This window comes from Schistocerca cancellata, chromosome 10 (genome assembly GCF_023864275.1).
Source record: "Schistocerca cancellata isolate TAMUIC-IGC-003103 chromosome 10, iqSchCanc2.1, whole genome shotgun sequence".
NCBI classification, from domain to species: Eukaryota; Metazoa; Arthropoda; class Insecta; order Orthoptera; family Acrididae; genus Schistocerca; species Schistocerca cancellata.
Genome location: NC_064635.1, coordinates 222,549,332 through 222,571,278, shown reverse-complemented (window position 1 = coordinate 222,571,278; position 21,947 = coordinate 222,549,332). Strand labels below are relative to the sequence as shown.

The following is a 21,947-nucleotide window of genomic DNA, read 5'->3' as shown; positions in this document are numbered from 1 at the left end:
CATAACACAGCCTTTTTTTTGGTGGTGGTGGTGGTGGTGTGTGTGTGTGTGTGTGTGTGTGTGTGTGTGTGGGGGGGGGGGGGGGGGGGGCTGATAAGTAACTAGCTGGCCACAAGCACAAGATTGAACCATCAGCAATCTGTGGCCGAGGACAAAGTCAACCCCTTGGTGGAGGAACGATTTGCTGACTATAACGAATACTACCACTAGCAGGTCACAGCCCGAGCCATCTGGATCCAGTCCCATCAACAGTAACTTCTCTGAACAGACAGTAATTGCCCTCACTACACATCTTTCAACACACAAACCTCCTGGCCTCTGTCACTGCTAACCCATTCCAAACCCCACACATCCACTCCTGCCCCCACGGCCCCTCACTCAGCTTATTCTAGACTCGACATGCTGTCTGCAAGACAGCGGTTCTATCCCCCCTCCCAGTCCAATCGTCCACATCACTGTGTGTCACATCCAACATCCCCCTGCCTGCACCACTGTGAGCCCGACAGTGGCCCATTCCTGTCCTGTGCACCTGCTGACACTCCCTTCCAGCTATCGGTAATACTCTGCACCCTCATCAACTTCACTCGATATGACCCCTCACCACCAGTACAATGCAGTCGGAGGGCACAATATTACTGTGCACGTGTAAGCGAGTAAATGAACACGTGTTCTGTTAGTTCTTCTGTTAGTTCAAGAGAAACATTACTTTCAAAGCTCAGCAAAATTCTCAGTCTTGTTTCAGTGCTTACTGATAAATTAAGGCCTCAACTATAAAGTCAGCTGTCACTTTTACTCTGTCCACATTTACATTCTGTGAATTATTTCCATTACCATATTTATAGTGTGTATTGTTCACATTATTCATGAGGTACATTATAGTACAAATGTACAGAAAACATAATGCAATGTTTTCAGTTCATGATGTATACAAATACAACCACATCAGTTATGTGGGGAAAATCCATAGAAGATAAATACAATTTAAGCCTCACACCAATATTTGCTTGATTTTGTCAATTTCTTGTGAAGTTTTATTGTAAAGCCTTGCAATCAATTTATTGTTTTACTGCATTTTATCCTCTTGTTATTTCCCACTACAATGGGCTAAATCCAAAACCAGTTGAACAATGAAGTTTTTAAATGATGACCAGAGGTGCTCATACAAATAAGATGTTTCTGAAAATTACACAAGCTTTAGAACACTACCAGTCCAAAATGTTTTATTTACAGTTTCTTCTATTTCATTTAGAGGTTTACACATTTTACAGTTTCATATTCTGGCTTTAACTATAAATCTTAGTGCTTGAAATGAAATGGATTCTGTTCAAAAACAAAAATTATGCTCTCTCACACAAAGTAACTTACCGACAATTGCCGTGAGATCAGTTTCAGCGAGCTTGTTCAGAGGTACGAAATTAAAGGTAATGTGAGGGATATCAGTAACATCTTCATGACATGGTACAACAGTTGTCTCACCCGTAAACGCCATTTCGTAATCATTATTCACACTGGTAAACTTCTTGTTTGCTGGTTTCAACTGACACCTACTAATAAAATACACTCTATCCACCTGAAACAAGTTACAATATATTAATAAATTTGAAAGCAATGGTGTGCATGTTTCACAATTGCACTTCAGAAGAAACATTTCGTACAAAGAGTGACACACTACTCATAAATAAGGAGGCTGAAAATGAAACTGTTTTCTAGAAGAACCATGGCAACCCTTTGCTTTGTAATATACTAGTTGTCTATTTTGTCCAAGATTATCCAATGGTATGCTACAAGCCAAAATAAGAATTTTAAGAAGTGTCAACATATATGGTACATAACACATCGCTTTCATTTCTTCACACAAAATTTATTTATTGAAATAACTGAGATTTCTGTCCTACTTTCAAATGTCACATCTATAAGGTGGGAATCATCAAAGTCTGCCATCATTTCATCGGTAATAAGTTCACCTTGCAGGCTGTTATTATCCTAATCTCTTTCCTAACCTGTGAGATTATGTCATGTAGAACAAATAGGCTACACACAGAGGCAAAGCATACAATGAAAACAAATTAACACTAATGGTATTGGCTTCGAGTCATAACCAATATCATTTCCTGATCATTTCTACGGCTGTTGTCCTGTTGTTAACTATTAGCTATCAATCATTGTTATTCTGATAAAGGTATAACCCTTGCTGGATGCTAGCAGATGTCTGGTGGTGTTTATACTGAAATCTGTGACTGATGGGCCATGAAAATGAAAGCTGCCATTTGTATGTTAACAATACTGTCCATACTGCCACACGCCAGAACCCATCACACAGAAACCGGTAACTTCGGCATGCCCAATCTCAAAATGAGCCTGAAAAAGCTCAAAAACTAGTTTAGGGAAATAAACAAATATTTTGTAAGTGACTAGTCACGGTTTGCTGCATTTTATGTTCAACAAAAGTTTCAGTTCACTCACCTCTATGAGGTCAAAAAATTTGTCACACTGTTCCTTAAACGCTGTTGCACGTATCTCCCCAGATTCATCCACCAATTCCATTGAAAACAGTTTCCCTTCTCCTCTTGCATTTGACCAAGTTTTTATTGGTGTCTTATTTACAACACGAGCTTTGATTACCCACCTGGAAGCAGACAGAACTGAATGGAAATCTGATTACGTATTAGTTCTACAAAATATTTTAATGGATGCAATACACTTCAGTAATAATATTTCCCGTTTTTATAAAGCCCACAGATTGTTGTCAAAAGGTGTGCACTTCAAAATTGGTTTGGCACCACCTAGTCAGGAATGTCTTTCACACACACACTGCTCAGCATAGTACATATAATCTGTAGCTGAATATGAAATAGTTATGAGGAATGCTAATTTTAATACTGTAACAGAGGACAAATTTAAGGATGCAGAAGCATGTATCACCAAGGGAAAGATAGATACTGCCTACAGGGAAACTGAAAGGGCATTTGGAGAAAAGAGATTCACCTACACGAGTATCAAGAGCTCAGATGGAAAGTCAGCCCTAATCAAAGAAGAGAAAGCTGAAAGATGGAAGGAGTATATAGAGGGTCTATACACAGGAGATGAACTTGCAGGCAATACTACAGAAATGGAAGAGGATGTAGATGAAGATGGACAGGAGGTATGATACTGCAACAAGAAGTTGACAGAGCACTGTAGGAACTATGACAAAACAAGGCCCTGGGAGTATATGACATCCTCTCAGGACTCCTAATAGCCTTGGGAGAGCGGGCCATGACAAAATTTTTCCGTCTGGTGTGCAAGATGTACGAGGCAGGCGAAATACCCTCAGACTTAAAAAACAGTGTAGTAATTCCAATAAAAGCAGTTCCTGGCACGTGAATAATTACTAAGCTATCGGTTTAATATTTCTTGGTTGCAAAATACTAACACGAATTCTTTACACAAGAATGGAAAAACTGATAGAAGCCAACCTTGGTGAAGATCAGGCTGGATTCTGGAGAAATGTGGGCACATGCAAGGTAATACCGACCATACAACTTATCTTAAAAAAAGACAGGTTAAGGAAAGGTAGCATTTGCAGACTTTGAGAAAGCTTTCAATAATGTTGGCTTGAATACGCTCTTTGAAATTCTGAAGGTAACGAGGCTAAAATACCGGGAGCGAAAGTCTATTTACAAGTTGTACAGAAACCAGATGGCATATATAAGAGTTGAGAGGCATGAAAGGGAGGCATTGATTCAGAAGAGAGTAAGACAAGAATGTAGCCTATCCCCCATGTTATTCAATATGTACATTGAGCAAGCACTAAAGGAAACCAAGAAATATTTGCAGAAGCAATTGAAGTTCAGGGAGAAGAATCAAAAACTTTTTGAGGTTTGTCGATGACATTGTAACTGTCAGAAACAGCAAAGGACTTGGGAGAGCAGTTGAATGGAATGGACAGCGTCTTGATAGGTAGATATATGATGATCATCATCAAAAGTGGAAGACGGATAATGGAATGCAGCTGAATTAAATCAAGTGATGCTGAGGGAATCAGATTAGCAAACAAGACACAATGTAGTAAGGCTGGTTTTGCTACTTTGGCAGTAAAATGACTGATGATGGCCGAAGTAGAGAGGATTCAAAATGTAGACTGGCAATGGCAAGGAAAGCATTTCCGGAAAAAAAAAAAAAATTGTGAACATTGATTTAAGTGTTAGGAAGTCTTTTCTGAAAGTATTTGTATGGAGTGCAGCCATGTAGTGAAGTGAAACATGGAAGATAAACAGCTTCGAAAAGAGGATAATAGCAGCTTTTGAAGTGTATTGCTAGAGAAGAATGCTTAAGATTAGATGGGTAGATCACGTAACTAATGAGAGGTACTGAAGAGAATTGGCGAGACAAGAAATTAGTGGCACAATTTAACCAAAAGAAGGGATCAGTTGATAGGTCCTGGAGGGAAGTGTGGTGGTGGTGGTGGTGGTGGTGGTGGTGGTGGTGTAGGGGGGAGGAGGGGTAGGGGGAGGAGGGGTAAAAATTGCAGAGGGAGACAGAGATATGAATATAGTAGGCAGAGAAGGATATAGGTTGCATTAGTTATTTGTAGATTTACAGTCATGCATAGGATAGAATAGCATGGAGAGCTGCATCAAACCAGTCTTCGGACTGAAGACACAAACAATAATGAATTCCCCATTACTATTTAACTCATTTTATGATGTATATGTAAATAATGTTTGATAATTGAAATAGTTTCATCAACCGTTAAGTACATGACTGTTACACCCAAGGAAAGAAGTTTTGCACTGTTTGATGTGGACATCTTCAAACTGTTGTTTCAGAGTACAGTTTTACAATGGAAAATTGACTTGCTGGTGCACTAGCTACTATTTTCTTACACAATACCAGTATGTAGATGACACTAGTTTGATCTGGAGACACAGAAAAAAATACATAAATTTCAGTTGCAATGAAATAGCCTGTAACAAATACCACACAATCTATCAAGAGCAACATAATGAAATAAAATTTACAATCTCAAACCACAAAAATCTAGTAACGCACAGATTAAACAGCTTCTAGCGACACAACTACTCACTCCAAATTCATAATAGCTGTTGCAATCCTAATCGCAGACCTGCATTGGGGGACTAGCAAAATATCCAGTAACTAAAGGAAACAATTTATGAACTAGAAACACTAACAAAAATACCAGAAAATGATTAGAATCCCACCTTAGCTGACAAAATTTGTGCTTAAAAGCTACAAGCCAATGGAAATAAAGACAGCATTAACTTACCCAAAATACTCTATAATAAAAGGGCTCAGTTCACTGTCTTACCACACTGGGAAAAATTTTCACACAAAATCTAGGATGCCCTTAAGAAAAAACAACCTAAGACACAATGGATGTGAGAAAATGTTCACATTGACTGATTTATTTATTTTAACTGGAGAGCTAAAACAGCTTACGTCTGACCCGCTACTGCCCGCACCGAAACTAGGTTTATTGTGCGGTATCCCTCCCTGTATATCTAGTAAAGCCAACCAGTGCCCTTAGATAGTGCAAGGAGTCCCTCTACCAGCTATTTGTTAGACACAATTTCTTCAGGTCTAGTTGTCCCGAAGATTCTGTATCTTTTACTCTCAAATGCTATGCATTCGAAGATTAGGTGTGATGCAGTTTCTTCACCCTCATAACAGGTCCTACATTTAGGGTCCTCTTCCGTTATACCCATTGTGTGTAGGTGTTTTTGAAGTTCCCATGGCTGGTCATTATTCCAGTCATTAGTTTGACCTCTTTCCTGTTCAATCCAAGGATTACAGAGCTTCTTTCGAAACGTGGCTTGGGCATCATTACCTTATCATGTTTTTGTTTACGGACCTCGGTCCAATATCCTATGTGCTGTTTCCTAAGCCAGTTCCGTAGTTCTAATTTGATCTTAGCCTTGGTGATTGTCAGGACAGGTTCCGGTCCAATAAATGGAGTTGTTGCCCCCATCCTAGCCAATCTATCGGCTTGTTCATTGCCGCAGATCCCTGACTGGCCAGGGACCCACACTAGGTTTACCCTATTGCTCCACCAGAGCACTGTGGCAATCTGCAACAATTTTAGATCTTGTTGCAGGAGCTGTCAATGATTTCAGGGCTGTCTGATTAGATGTAGATGCTACAGTCACTGTAGCACCTATGGATATTCTCCTCCACACATGCCTCGATTGCAGTAATTTCAGCTTGGATTACAGAGGTGAGTTTCCCTAGAGAGATGCTGCTCTCCAGTCTCGGCTGAACCCCGTACAACCCTGCCCCAACACCTCGGTCTTTTTTTTTTTTTTTTTTTTTTGTGGTTTTAGGGCGCACAACTTCAATGGTCATTAGCGCCCTGACTACTCTAAGAATGCACCGCGAGGCACAAGTGGACAACAACAACTAAAAGGGAAAACACGATAAAAGACAGACTGACAGGCATAGGATTAAAAAACAGCATCATCAAATGTCCTGAGAGAGGTTTGTCAAATTGATAAAACGAAGAACACGAGCAACTGCTCGTGGGTCATCCGCTAAAATGGCATCGAAAGTACTTGGCAGGTTAAGATCTAGATGCAGTGTGTTAAAATATGGACAGGACATTAAAATGTGTCGAACCGTCAGCAAGTGCCCACATGGGCAGAAGGGTGCTGGCGCAGCCGTCAGCAGATGGCGATGGCTGAACCGGCAGTGTCCAATTCTTAACCGGGCCAAAACTACCTCCTCCCGCCTAGAAGGGCGTGAGGAGGACGTCCAAGCCACGGGAAGAGGTTTTAAGGCCCGAAGCTTGTTGTCTGTAAGTGCAGCCCAATCGGCATGCCACAGCGACACAATGCGCCGACAAATGACCCTGCTAAAATCGGACGAAGGGACACAACAAGAAGCTGTCCGAGGCTGGAGGACCGCAGCCTTGGCCGCGGCATCTGCAGCTTCGTTCCCAGGGTTACCGACATGGCCAGGAACCCACATAAAGCTAACCGGAGAACCGATGTCCACCAGCTGCTGAAGAGAGTGTTGGATCCGGTGTACGAAAGGGTGAACCGGGTACGGATCACTGAGGCTCTGGATGGCGCTCAGGGAGTCGGAGCAGATGACATAAGCAGAATGTCGGTGGCGGCAGATGTAAAGAACAGCCTGGTAGAGGGCAAAGAGCTCAGCTGTGAAGACCGAACAATGGCCATGGAGCCGGTATTTGAAACTTTGTGCCCCGACAATAAAGGAACACCCGACCCCGTCATTGGTCTTAGAGCCATCTGTATAAATTAAAGTCATGTTGATGAACTTCGAACGAAGTTCCAAAAAACGGGAGTGGTAGACCGAACCGGGGGTAACCTCTTTTGGGAGCGAGCTGAGGTCAAGGTGAACGCGGACCTGAGCCTGGAGCCAAGGTGGCGTGTGGCTCTCGCCCACTCAAAAGGTTGCAGGGAGTGAAAAATTAAGGTGTTGAAGGAGGCGACGAAAGCGAACTCCAGGGGGTAGCAGGGCAGAGACATACAACCCGTATTGACGGTCAAGAGAGTCGTCAAAAAAGGAACGATAAGACGGATGGTCGGGCATGGACAGTAGCCGACAGGCATACCGACAAAGCAGTATATCGCGCCGGTAGGTGAGTGGCAATTCGCCAGCGTCAGCATGAAGACTCTCTACGGGACTAGTATAAAATGCTCCGATCGCAAGTCGTAAACCCCGATGTTGTATGGAGTTGAGGCAGCGTAAGATGGATGGCCGTGCAGAGGAGTATACGAAGCTCCCATAATCCAGCTTGGAGCGGACGATCGACCGATATAGACGAAGTAGGACGGTTCGATCCGCTCCCCACGACATACCACTGAGAACACGGAGGACATTTAAAGAACGGGTACAACGGGCGGCCAAATATGACACATGTGGAGACCAGCTAAGTTTCCTGTCAAAGGTAAGGCCTAAAAATTTGGTTGTCTCCACGATTGGGAGAGCAACGGGACCGAGTCGTAAGGACGGTGGGAGAAACTCTTTGTAGCGCCAGAAGTTAATACAGACCGTCTTCTCGGCAGAAAAACGGAAGCCATTGGCGACACTCCAGGAGTAAAGACGGTCAAGAAAACACTGAAGACAGCGCTCCAGGACACGTGTACACTGCGCGCTGCAATAGATGGTAAAATCGTCCACGAAAAGGGAGCCTGATACATCAGCTGGGAGGCAATCCATTATTGGATTGATCGCGAGGGCGAAGAGAGCGACGCTCAAAACTGAGCCCTGTGGCACCCCATTCTCCTGGCGAAAGGTGTCTGACAGGACAGAACCCACACGTACCCTGAACTGTCGATCCATTAAAAAGGAACGAATAAAAAGAGGGAGGCGACCGCGAAGGCCCCATGTATGCATGGTGCGGAGAATGCCCGCCCTCCAACAGGTGTCGTAAGCCTTCTCCAAATCAAAGAACACAGCCGCGGTCGGGCGCTTCCGCAAGAAGTTATTCATAATGAAGGTCGACAAGGTAACCAGATGGTCAACAGCAGAGCGGCGCCTACGAAATCCACATTGTACATTGGTAAGTAGGCGTCGAGACTCGAGCAGCCAAACCAATCGAGAGTTAACCATTCGCTCCATCACTTTACAGACACAGCTGGTAAGCGAGATAGGTCGATAACTGGAAGGCAAGTGCTTGTCCTTCCCCGGCTTAGGAATCGGGACAACAATAGATTCGCGCCAGCATGCGGGAACATGTCCCTCAATCCAGATGCGATTGTATGTACGAAGAAGAAAACCTTTACCCGCAGGAGAAAGGTTCTTCAGAATCTGAATATGAATAGAATCAGGCCCTGGAGCGGAGGACCGTGATCGGCCAAGTGCGTTTTCGAGTTCCCGCATGGTGAATGGGGCATTATAACTTTCACAATTCGAGGAGCGGAAGTTAGGTGGGGTAGCCTCCTCTGCCTGTTTGCGGGGGAGGAAGGCAGGGTGGTAATGAGCGGAGCTCGAAACCTCTGCGAAAAAGCGGCCGAAGGCATTGGAGACAGCCTCAGGGGCTACAAGGACGTCATTCGCGACCTTCAAGCCAGAAACTGGGGAGTGGACCTTAGTGCCAGATAGCCGGCGCAGGCTACCCCAGACAACAGAAGAAGGAGTAAAACTGTTGAAGGTGCTTGTGAAAGCAGCCCAGCTGGCTTTCTTGCTTTCTTTAATAATACGACGACACTGAGCACGTAATCGTTTATAATTAATACAATTCGCCACTGTAGGGTGGCGTTTAAAGGTGCGTAAAGCACGTCGACGAGCACGTAAAGCGTCTCTACATGCTGCGGTCCACCAGGGGACTGGTACGCGACGTGGAGAAGAAGTAGGGTGAGGGATGGAATATTCAGCAGCAGCGAGAATGACTTCCGTGAGGTGTGCGACCTGACGATCGCAGCTTGTGAAGATTTGATCCTGAAAGGTCGCCCTGGAAGAGAAGAGCCCCCAGTCTGCCTTGGAGATGGTCCAACTAGAGGAGCACGGAGAGGGGGTATGCTGCAGGAGATGGATAACACACGGGAAGTGGTCGCTCGAATATGTATCAGCAAGTGCATACCACTCAAACCGGCGTGCAAGTTGGGGAGTATATATAGAGAGGTCTAAATGGGAATAGGTGTGAGATGTGTCCGAAAGAAAAGTAGGGGCGCCAGTATTGAGGCAGATAAGATTGAGCTGGTTGAAAAGGTCTGCTAACAAGGAGCCCCTCAGGCAGGATGCTGGAGAGCCCCAAAGGGGATGGTGGGCATTGAAGTCTCCAGTTAACAAAAATGGTGCAGGTAGCTGAGCAATAAGTTGCATCATGTCTGCCCTGGTAACGGCAGATGACGATGGAGCGTAAACGGTACAAAAGGAAAACGTAAAAGCGGGGAGAGTAATGCGGATGGCAACTGCCTGCAGGCCGGTGTGCAACGTGATGGGATCGTAGTAAATATCATCCCGGACCAGCAACATAACCCCTCCATGAGCTGGGATACCTACCACAGGGGGTAGGTCAAAACGCACAGAGGTGTAGTGTGCCAAGGCAATTTGATCGCATGGGCGTAGCTTCGTTTCCTGGAGGGCTACGACGAGCGGACGGTGCAAGCGGAGCAGCAACTTCAAGTCCTCTCGGTTGGAGCGAATGCTGCGAATATTCCAGTGAATAAGTGCCATCGTAAGAAAAGGAAGATGAAAAAAGGGGTCACCTCGAAGGCCACTGAGGGCATGGCTTCGAGCGAGCACCGCCGCCGCTATCAGTAGGCGGACAGTCATCGTCCATTGGGTCCATAGGTTCATCGGCCATCTCGGGAGGATGGCCGGGAGGGGGAGCTTCCTCCGCCGGTGAACGGCCAGATGTACGGCTACCAGCGGTGCGGCCAGGCGAAACGGATGACGGCCTGGGGCGGAAACCGCTGGGTGCCGCAGGAGAAGAAATGCGCCATGGCGGAGAAGGAGAACTGTGCTTCCTATGAGCCTTTTTGGAAGGACGTTTGGAGGAAGTACCGGTCGAAGGCTGGGAGGTCGAGGAACGTAGGAAGTCTGCACGGGATGGTTCCTTCTTGAAGGCCCGTGCATCTGTCTTCGGGGTCTTCGTCTTAGCAGAAGCTGATGAAGGGGCTGGTGTCTGTGGGGTGATGGGAGGAAGAGGAGACGTCGACCGCGCAATCTTAGCACTGGCTGAACGGACGACCGTGGTGCTGAAGGTCAGATCGCATGTCTGGGTTGCTACCTCCCTGGTAGTCCGAGGAGAGGCGAGGACAGTACTGTATTTCCCCGCTGGGAGCAGCGCGGGCTTCCTACTAGCCAATAGCTTGCGAGCAGCTGAGGTGGACACTTTCTCTTTGACCCGAATTTCTTGGATACAGCGTTCTTCCTTATAGACAGGACAGTCGCGGGAGGATGCGGCATGGTCACCCTGACAGTTCACACAACGAGGAGACGGAGGTGGACAGTCACCCTCATGGGCATCCCTGCCACAAGTTACACATTTAGCCGCCTTGGAACAAGACTGTTGAGTGTGATTGAAACGCTGACACTGGTAGCAGCGCGTAGGTGTCGGGACATAGGGGCGAACAGAAATAACCTCGTAGCCCGCCTTGATGCGCGATGGCAGCTTAACACTATCAAAGGTCAAGAAAAGTGTCCGGGTCGGTACAAGGTCATTGTTGACCTTTTTCATGACCCTATGGACAGCCGTCACGCCCTGCTCAGCGAGGAAAGATTGAATCTCCTCGTCAGTCAATCCGTCGAGGGAGCTAGTATAGACTACACCACGAGACGAATTCAAAGTTCGGTGGGCCTCCACCCGGACAGGGAACGTGTACAGGAGTGTGGCCCGAAGCAGTTTTTGTGCCTGAAAGGCACTCTCGGTTTCTAGTAATAAGGTACCGTTACGCAACCTGGTACAAGATTTGACAGATCCGGCTATGGCATCTACGCCCTTCTGGATAACGAAAGGGTTGACAGAGGAAAAATCCTTTCCGTCCTCAGATCGAGAAACGACGAGGAACTGTGGGGCAGGCGGTAGTACTTTTGTCACTGGTGGCTGGTCACGTTTCCGTTTTTGGGCAGAAGTCGAAAGCGATGGAGTAGAATCCATTGCGGAGGAATCCCCCATGATTGCCAGCGTCTCCGATGGCGCGCTCCTTCCTTGTGGGGACCCTCTCGGAGGGCACTCCCGCCTTAGGTGAATGTTTACACCTCAGGTCACACCTCCCGAGAAACAGACGGAGGGACCAATCGGCATGGTCAGAAGGTATCAGCTCAGGCAATCACCCCTCCCCGGGCCTGGCCTTTACCAGGGGGTACGCGCGTGCCTTACATGTCTACCCAGGGCGGGGACTTACGCGTTACCCCGTCACCGGCTACGCGTGCGAACGCGTGGGTCGGCCTTCAGGCACGCACAGGGAGGAAGGAAGAAGAGGAAAAAGAAGAGAGAGAGGGAGAAAGAGACAGACTGTCTCAAACGCCGAGGCGGAGACCAGAGAAGGCAAGGAGAAGAAGGCAATGAGAAGGCAAGGAGAAGAAGGCAATGAGAAGGCAAGGAGAAGAAGGCAATGAGAAGGCAAGGAGAAGAAGGCAATGAGAAGGCAAGGAGAAGAAGGCAATGAGAAGGCAAGGAGAAGAAGGCAATGAGAAGGCAAGGAGAAGTCAAGGGAAAGAGTAAGAAAGACAGTGAGGTGGAGAAGAGCAAAGAAAGGAACCAACAAAAGGAAGGAAGAAACGAGAAGTGAAAAACCAGAAAGACCACAATTATAGGTCGTGGAACCGTCCGTCTCCGGACGCAGGCGCTAACTACCCCCGTGAGGGGGATGGACTCCTTTTAGTCGCCTCTTACGACAGGCAGGAATACCTCGGGCCTATTCTAATCCCCGGACCTGCAGGGGGGACGCCTCGGTCTGTTTTCGACCCATCGGTGAACCGAACAATGTCCCCCCGTACGGTGTCGAACTGTTTTCTCCCGCTGCTCCCTTCTTCCGATTATTACATTGTAAGGTTTGTCGAAGCAGTTGAGAGTTGTTATATAGTCGGCAGGCATTTCTCCAGCCATACCTATATTTACCTCACTCACTATGTTAGTGTGTGATTCTGGATACCCGAATGAGACCCCATTTTAAGTCTGTGCACCCCAGCAGCTGCCTCCATCTTAACCCAAAGGAGGCATATCTAGCACAGCTTCCATTCCAGCAGTTGGTGTGCTGCTAATTCCGCCAGTTATGGCTAAGAAGGCCAATCTCTGCACCTTAGCAAGCTCTTTAGCAACAACCCGCTCTTCCATCTTCTTCCACCACACTACAGCCCCATAGGAAAGCCTAGGTCAAACCACTGTGGTGTATATCCAGTGCATATCCCTGGGGCTTAAGGCCCAGTTTTTGCCACAAGCCCTCCTAGTACTCACTAAAGTACTTTTTGCCTTGGAGCAGATACTCTTAATATGAGTGGTCCAAGTTAGCTTCTCATCCAAGGTTACCCCTAGATATTTCACTGTCCCCTTCACAGGTAGAGTTTCATCAAAGAGCTTTAGATTCCAACTTGCATGCTGAATATGTCTTTTCGTAAATGGCACCACGACAGTCTTCTTAGGATTGACTCTCAGATCCTGTTTAATGCACCAATTTCACACGATGTCCAACCCTCCTTGTGCCATATTCCTGACTGAGTCAGTGAATTTGCCAAGTATTACTATGACAAGGTCATCTGCATATCCTTGGCAGAAGCATTGTCTGGTATTTAGTCCCTCAATGAGTTCATTTACCACTAGATTCCACAATAGAGGAGACAAAACTCCTCCTTGTGGGCAGCCTCTAGTGGTCTCGATTACTATCTTTTCATTCATCACGGTAGCCTCTACCTTCCTTCCACTAAGCATGGCCCTGGTCCACCTACATATAGTGGTCCCCAGGTCATGCACCTCTGCTGCGCTTACCATGGAATCTAAGGTCGTATTACTGAAGGGCCCCTCGATATCCAGGAAGATGCAGAGGGCTATTCCTTGGAAGTGAAGTGCTTTTTCCACCTTCCCAACGAGTTGGGATTTACATGGTTGGTATGCGTGTTGGTTCAGGTGTAGAGGGACCCTACTTAGCTTCCTCTCCCCAACATATACATTAACCAGTTTTTCCAATATTTTGAGAACGATGGAGGACAGACTGATTGGTCTCATATCCTTGGCCTTGGTACACACCATTCAGAAGGTAGCCTAATAAATAGTTTAAAAGAAACCTATATTTTCAAATGTACGATGAAACATCTTTTTTTAAAAAAGAATCTCTCTGGTCTTAAGAATACTTCACCAATAAGCTTGTAATTCTTGAGTGTTGAAATACATTCCATTTTTCAGACGTTCAGTTAAAGAAAAGAAAATTTAAAAATTAATTTGTTTACAGTATACTCCCTATAACTTAGGGTAAGGTGAGAGAGAATATGCACAAATAATTGGGATACTTTCGAACATGTGTTCTTTGTTCGTAAGTTTATCCAAATTCTATGTATAGGTACTGTAAGCCTGTTTATATCTTAAAATTGCCTGTGATGTTGGTCAGCTTCTGAGTGGAGTTGGTATGTTTTCGTATGGCATTTGGAATTTTTCTTGCAGCAGTAATGTCATTATACTGAAACCCCACTGTGGCCCATATAATCGAGGAGAGCATCAACAGTGCAATGCAGTACAATGATGCCACTGTCTTTTCCATTCTCTCGCGAAGCAGCAGTCACAATTTTGGCAAAACTCATGTAATGGAAGCTGTGTGTACACAAGTCTATCTTCAGCCACTCATTCAAGTTTTCTTGATTGACACCTTCAAAACCATTTCAACCTGCTGCCAGATTTATTATTTGTGCAGATGTTATTTCTTTAACATAAACCCTGAAACCTCTTTCTTATACATCTGAAAGAATTTTCCTCCATGACTGAATTAGTTTATGTGGTTTGGCTTCCTATTTGGGATCACAAATCCTGTGTATAGTATCTAGAAATATCAACTACTCCCAGAATGCCACCAAATCATCTTCATCAATTAGCATTCTCAGTAGACCAGACAGGTAGCATTGTTTTACTGATGCAATTCCGCCTTGATCCATTGGTTGCATAATCACAGTCATGTCAGGAGGTAAAAATTTGTTACGATGAGACCATAACTGGATATGAGAATCCTCTCATTGGGATGTGAAGGGACATTACAAGCAGTACATCAGCCTTCTGGGGCAATCCTTTCTCCTCTAGATATCACTGAACTTGGGGTACAAAATATGTGTGAAACCAGTTTTTGAAAATTTCACTATCTAGTCCTGTTCCTTTTCGGTTGTAATAACGCACAGGGACCCTTAGGTGAAATATCCTTTGTTTTGGGGGTTCTCTAGATTATGTTTCAGAGACGAGTGGAGGCTAGTACACAGAGTGAAGCAATTTGATTGGAATTATAGAAATATCTGGAATCCTAAGTATGTGAGGAACAAAAAAGGATGTGTGTGGTAATTATTTGTCATTAGAAACAAGTTTTTTGTGAAATAACATGTTCAGAACATGAGAATAAATTGAAATCTATACATGAAAATTTAAATTGATTGTGAAGAAACTGACGTCACATGTCACAATATGCAGGAGGGTACACACCGAGCACTGACAAGGAACCAGCATAGCGAACCATGCCCCTGCAACGACATTAACCAGCACAGTGAACCACACAGCGACAACGAGGTTCTCACAAAACTATGAGCAGTCTTCAATATGTCAGGGGCCACAATGTTAAGTAACTGCAGCAATTAAAAATGATAATATGTACGTTTGTAAAAAGCAAAGTCATCATTTGCCACACACTAGCACAGTAAAATCATTGTGAGTAAAAGTCAGATTTTTTAGTGTGAAACAATTCATGAAGATTTGAACTAACTTAAGTGGTGATTGTTTTAAGCCTTAACTATGTGAATTACGTATTATGACTGAGGCAGAAGAAGTATATGGAGAGCATAAATGAAGACCAGGATGATAAAATGGAATAAAAGGTCAAACGTAATATTTACGATTTTTTAATGTTAAAACAGAGGAATATTATTATTATTATTATTATTATTATTATTATTATTATTATTATTATTATTATTATTATTATCATCTTTTTTTTCCTCAGACTTAAGTCTGGATAAAAATGGAATGTGACGCGGACCTCGGTCAAGCGTGACTTCCTTGTAACTGTATGGTATATGTTATATTGCATTTAGGAACTTTCGGGTCATTGAACATGTATCAATAATTACAGATTTTTGTAGTTGTATATATATGTTTGGATGTAGCTGTATTGCATTGATGTACTGGTGGATATTGTGAGGTATGACTCCTGTAGTTGATAATATAATTGGTATAATGTTGACTTTATCCTGATGCCAATGTCCTTGACTTCCTCAGGCAGTTGGATGTATTTTTCAATTTTTTCTCCTGTTTTCTTCTGTATATTTGTTGTGTTGGGTATGGATATTTCAATTAGTTGTGTTAATTTCTTCTTTTTATTGGTGAGTATGATGTCAGGTTTGTTATGTGGTGTTGTTTTATCTGTTATAATCGTTCTGTTCCAGTATAATTTGTATTCATCATTCTCCAGTACATTTTGTGGTGTGTACTTGTATGTGGGAACGTGTTGTTTTATTAGTTTATGTTTTATGGCAAGTTGTTGATGTATTATTTTTGCTACATTGTCATGTCTTCTGGGGTATTCTGTATTTGCTAGTATTGTACATCCGCTTGTGATGTGATCTACTGTTTCCATTTGTTGTTTGCAAAGTCTGCATTTATCTGTTGTGGTATTGGGATCTTTAATAATATGCTTGCTGTAATATCTGGTGTTTATTGTTTGATCCTGTATTGCAATCATGAATCCTTCCGTCTCACTGTATATATTGCCTTTTCTTAGCCATGTGTTGGATGCGTCTTGATCTATGTGTGGCTGTGTTAGATGATATGGGTGCTTGCCATGTACTGTTTTCTTTTTCCAATTTACTTTCTTTGTATCTGTTGATGTTATGTGATCTAAAGGGTTGTAGAAGTGGTTATGAAATTGCAATGGTGTAGCCGATGTATTTACGTGAGTGATTGCCTTGTGTATTTTGCTAGTTTCTGCTCGTTTTATAAAGAATTTTTTTAAATTGTCTACCTGTCCATAATGTAGGTTTTTTATGTCGATAAATCCCCTTCCTCCTTCCTTTCTGCTTAATGTGAATCTTTCTGTTACTGAATGTATGTGATGTATTCTATATTTGTGGCATTGTGATCGTGTAAGTGTATTGAGTGCTTCTAGGTCTGTGTCACTCCATTTCACTACTCCAAATGAGTAGGTCAATACTGGTATAGCATAAGTATTTATAGCTTTTGTCTTGTTTCTTGCTGTCAATTCTGTTTTCAGTATTTTTGTTAGTCTTTGTCTATATTTTTCTTTTAGTTCTTCTTTAATATTTGTATTATCTATTCCTATTTTTTGTCTGTATCCTAGATATTTATAGGTATCTGTTTTTTCCATCGCTTCTATGCAGTCGCTGTGGTTATCCAATACGTAATCTTCTTGTTTAGTGTGTTTTCCCTTGACTATGCTATTTTTCTTACATTTGTCTGTTCCAAAAGCCATATTTATATCATTGCTGAATACTTCTGTTATCTTTAGTAATTGGTTGAGTTGTTGATTTGTTGCTGCCAGTAGTTTTAGATCATCCATGTATAGCAAATGTGTGATTTTGTGTGGCTATGTTCCAGTAATAGATAATAATAATAATAATAATAATAATAATAATAATAATAATAAAACAACACGTTCCCACATACAAGTACACACCACAAAATGTACTGGAGAATGATGAATACAAATTATACTGGAACAGAACGATTATAACAGATAAAACAACACCACATAACAAACCTGACATCATACTCACCAATAAAAAGAAGAAATTAACACAACTAATTGAAATATCCATACCCAACACAACAAATATACAGAAGAAAACAGGAGAAAAAATTGAAAAATACATCCAACTGGCTGAGGAAGTCAAGGACATGTGGCATCAGGATAAAGTCGACATTATCCCAATTATACTATCAACTACAGGAGTCATACCTCACAATATTCACCAGTACATCAATGCAATACAGCTACATCCAAACATATATATACAACTACAAAAATCTGTAATTATTGATACATGTTCAATTACCCGAAAGTTCCTAAATGCAATATAACATATACCATACAGTTACAAGGAAGTCACGCTTGACCGAGGTCCGCGTCACATTCCATTTTTAACCAGACTTAAGTCTGAGAAAAAAAAAAGTCAATAATAATAATAATAATAATAATAATAATAATAATAATAATAATAATAATAATAATAATAATAATAATAATAATAATAATAATAATAATAATAATAATTATTATTATTATTATTATTATTATTATTATTATTATTATTATTATTATTTCTTTTCTCAGACGTTATGTCTGGTCAAAAATGGAAAGTGACTTGGATCTTGATCAAGCGTGACTTCCTTTTAACTGTACAGTATATGTTATATTGCATTTAGGAACTTTTGGGTGATTGAACATTCATCAATAATTACGGATTTCTGTAGTTCTATATATAAGTTTGGATGTAGCTGTATTGCATTGATGTACTGGTGGACATTGTGTGGTATGACTCCTGTACTTGATAGTGTAATTGGTATAATGTCAAGTGTATTATCTATTCCTATTTTTTGTCTGTACCCTAGATATTTATAGGCATCTGTTTTTTCCATCGCTTCTATGCAGTCGCTGTGGTTATCCAATATGTAATCTTCTTGTTTAGTGTGTTTTCCCTTGACTATGCTATTTTTCTTACATTTGTCTGTTCCAAAAGCCATATTTATATCATTGCTGAATACTTCTGTTATCTTTAGTAATTGATTCAGTTGTTGATTTATTGCTGCCAGTAGTTTTAGATCATCCATGTATAGCGAATGTGTGATTTTGTGTGGATATGTTCCAGTAATATTGTATCCATAATTTGTATTATTTAGCATGTTGGATAGTGGGTTCACAGCAAGGCAGAACCAGAAAGGACTTAATGAGTCTCCTTGGTGTATTCCACGCTTAATCTGTATTGGCTGTGATGTGATATTATTTGAATTTGTTTGGATATTAAGTGTGGTTTTCCAACTTTTCATTACTATGTTTAGGAACTGTATCAATTTAGGATCTACTTTGTATATTTCCAATATTTGTAGTAACCATGAGTGCGGTACACTATCGAAAGCTTTTTGGTAATCAATGTATGCGTAGTGTAGCGACCTTTGTTTAGTTTTAGCTTGATATGTCACCTCTGCATCTATTATCAGTTGCTCTTTACATCCTCATGCTCCTTTGAAACAGCCTTTTTGTTCTTCATTTATAATTTTGTTCTGTGTTGTATGTGTCATTAATTTCTGTGTAATGACTGAAGTTAATATTTTGTATATTGTTGGTAGGCATGTTATGGGGCGATATTTGGCTGGGTTTGCTGTGTCTGCTAGATCTTTAGGTTTCAGATAAGTTATTCCATGTGTAAGTGTATCAGGGAATGTGTATGGGTCTGCAATGTAACTGTTAAATAATTTAGTTAGATGTGAATGTGTTGATGTGAACTTCTTTAGCCAGAAATTTGCTATTTTATCTTTTCCAGGGGCTTTCCAATTGTGAGTAGAATTAATTGCTTGGGTGACTTCATGTTGCAAAATTATCACTTCAGGCATTTGTGGTATCATCTTGTATGTATCTGTTTCTGCTTGTATCCACCGTGTATGCCTGTTATGTTGTACCGGGTTTGACCATATGTTGCTCCAGAAGTGTTCCATGTCTGTTATGTTTGGTGGATTGTCTATTTTAATGTGTGTGTTATCTATTGTCTGGTAAAATTTCTTTTGGTTTGTGTTGAATGTTTGGTTTTGTTTCCTTCTATTTTCACTTTTTTGTATCTTCTAAGTCGTTTGGCCAATGCTTGTAATTTCTGCTTCTTTTCATCTAATTGCTCTATCGCTTCTTCTTGTGAGATTTTACCTAACCTTTTTCTTTTTTTCCTGACATTTCATTTCTTATACATTGTGTCAGCTGTCTGATGTCTTCTCAGTTTTTCTATTCTGATCTGTAGCCTGCGTTGCCAAGCAGGTTTTGTGGGTTTCTTCTGTATGTTTGTTGATTCTGATCTCTGCCTAGTATGTATATTTAGTGTAGTGAGTGCTCCTATATAAACCAGTAGTTGTAACTTTTCAATAGTTGTGTTTTCACTTATTTTGTTGTGTATGATTGTGTTGATAGTTTTTATTGTTGTTTCGACTTGTGGGTTATTTGGCGGTCTATGCAAGAATGATCTAATGTCTGTATTTGTGTCTTTGTATTCTATAAATGTCAGCTGAAATTTTTCTTCTATATCTAACGTGTGTCACTTCGTGTTCTATTTGTGCTTGTTCTGGTGGCTGTCTTAATATTTCGTTTTCCTCTGATTGTTTAATTTATGTGTGTTGGTCTTTGTTTGTTTGCCCTGGGATGTTTGAGTCCATTACTGTATTTTCTTCTTCTTCTTCTTCTTCTTCTTATTGCCCATTATTTTGTTCCAGTATTTGTTGTACTTGTTTTATGTTTTCTAATTCTGACTGGGGTATCCTGTTATTTTTTATTATTACACAAATCTGATCAGCTCGTCGTCGTTCTGTTAAAAATTTTAATTCTGGGTATCTGGTAATAAATGTTGTGTATACTTGTGATCTGTATCCAGTTGTGTTGGTTCCTAGGTTTGTTGCTTATTATTATTATTATTATTATTATTATTCCTTTCTTTTCTCAGACGTTATGTCTGGTCAAAAATGGAAAGTGACGCGGACCTTGATCAAGCGTGACTTCCTTTAACTGTACAGTATGTGTTATATTGCATTTAGGAACTTTTGGGTGATTGAACATTTATCAATAATTACAGATTTCTGTAGTAGTATATGTAAGTTTGGATGTAGCTGTATTGCATTGATGTACTGGTGGATATTGTGTGGTATGACTCCTGTAGTTGATAGGATAATTGGTATAATGTCAAGTTTATCCTGATACCACATGTCCTTGACTTCCTCAGCCAGTTGGATGTATTTTTCAATTTTTTCTCCTGTTTTCTTTTGTATATTTGTTGTATTGGGTATGGATATTTCGATTAGTTGTGTTAATTTCTTCTTTTTATTGGTGAGTATGATGTCAGATTTGTTATGTGGTGTTGTTTTATCTCTTATAATGGTTCTGTTCCAGTATAATTTGTATCCATCATTCTCCAGTATATTTTGTGGTGCATACTTGTATGTGGGAACGTGTTGTTTTATTAGTTTATGTTGTATGGCAAGTTGTTGATTTATTATTTTTGCTACATGGTCATGTCTTTTGGGGTATTCTGTATTTGCTAGTATTGTACATCTGCTTGTGATGTGATCTACTGTTTCTATTTGTTGTTTGCAAAGTCTGCATTTATCTGTTGTGGTATTGGGATCTTTAATAATATGCTTGCTGTAATATCTGGTGTTTATTGTTTGATCCTGTATTGCAATCATGAATCCTTCTGTCTCACTGTATATATTGCCTTTTCTTAGCCATGTGTTGGATGCATCTTGATTGATGTGTGGCTGTATTAGATGATAGGGGTGCTTGCCATGTAGTGTTTTCTTTTTCCAATTTACTTTCTTCGTATCTGTTGATGTTATGTGATCTAAAGGGTTGTAGAAGTGGCTATGAAATTGCAGTGGTGTAGCCGATGCATTTATGAGTGATTGCTTTGTGTATTTTGCTAGTTTCTGCTCGTTCTAGAAAGAATTTTCTTAAATTGTCTACCTGTCCATAATGTAGGTTTTTTATGTTAATAAATCCCCTTCCTCCTTCCTTTCTGCTTAATGTGAATCTTTCTGTTGCTGAATGTATGTGATGTATTCTATATTTGTGGCATTGTGATCGTTTAGGTGTATTGAGTGCTTCTAGGTCTATGTTACTCCATTTCACTACTCCAAATGAGTAGGTCAATATTGGTATAGCATAAGTATTTATAGCTTTTGTCTTGTTTCTTGCTGTCAATTCTGTTTTCAGTATTTTTGTTAGTCTTTGTCTACATTTTTCTTTTAGTTCTTCTTTAATATTTGTTTTATCTATTCCTATTTTTTGTCTGTACCCTCGATATTTATAGGCATCTGTTTTTTCCATCGCTTCTATGCAGTCACTGTGGTTATCCAATATGTAATCTTCTTGTTTAGTGTGTTTTCCCTTGACTATGCTATTTTTCTTACATTTGTCTGTTCCAAAAGCCATATTTATATCATTGCTGAATACTTCTGTTATCTTTAGTAATTGGTTGAGTTGTTGATTTGTTGCTGCCAGTAGTTTCAGATCATCCATGTATAGCAAATGTGTGATTTTGTGTGGGTATGTTCCAGTAATATTGTATCCATAATTTGTATTATTTAGCAT

General features: G+C 41.5%; 1 protein-coding gene across 1 annotated transcript in view; it reads right to left on the bottom strand.

Moving 5' to 3' along the window:
• The window catches only part of LOC126106416 (replication protein A 70 kDa DNA-binding subunit-like), a 77,216-nt gene that overhangs the window by 38,210 nt on the left and 17,059 nt on the right, over positions 1-21,947 (bottom strand). The window contains exons 6-7 of the mRNA XM_049912692.1: positions 2,464-2,626; positions 1,366-1,570 (exon numbers count right to left, since the gene is read on the bottom strand). Of these exons, the coding sequence (XP_049768649.1) occupies positions 1,366-1,570; positions 2,464-2,626 (368 nt within the window). The remainder of the gene's footprint in view (positions 1-1,365; positions 1,571-2,463; positions 2,627-21,947) is intronic.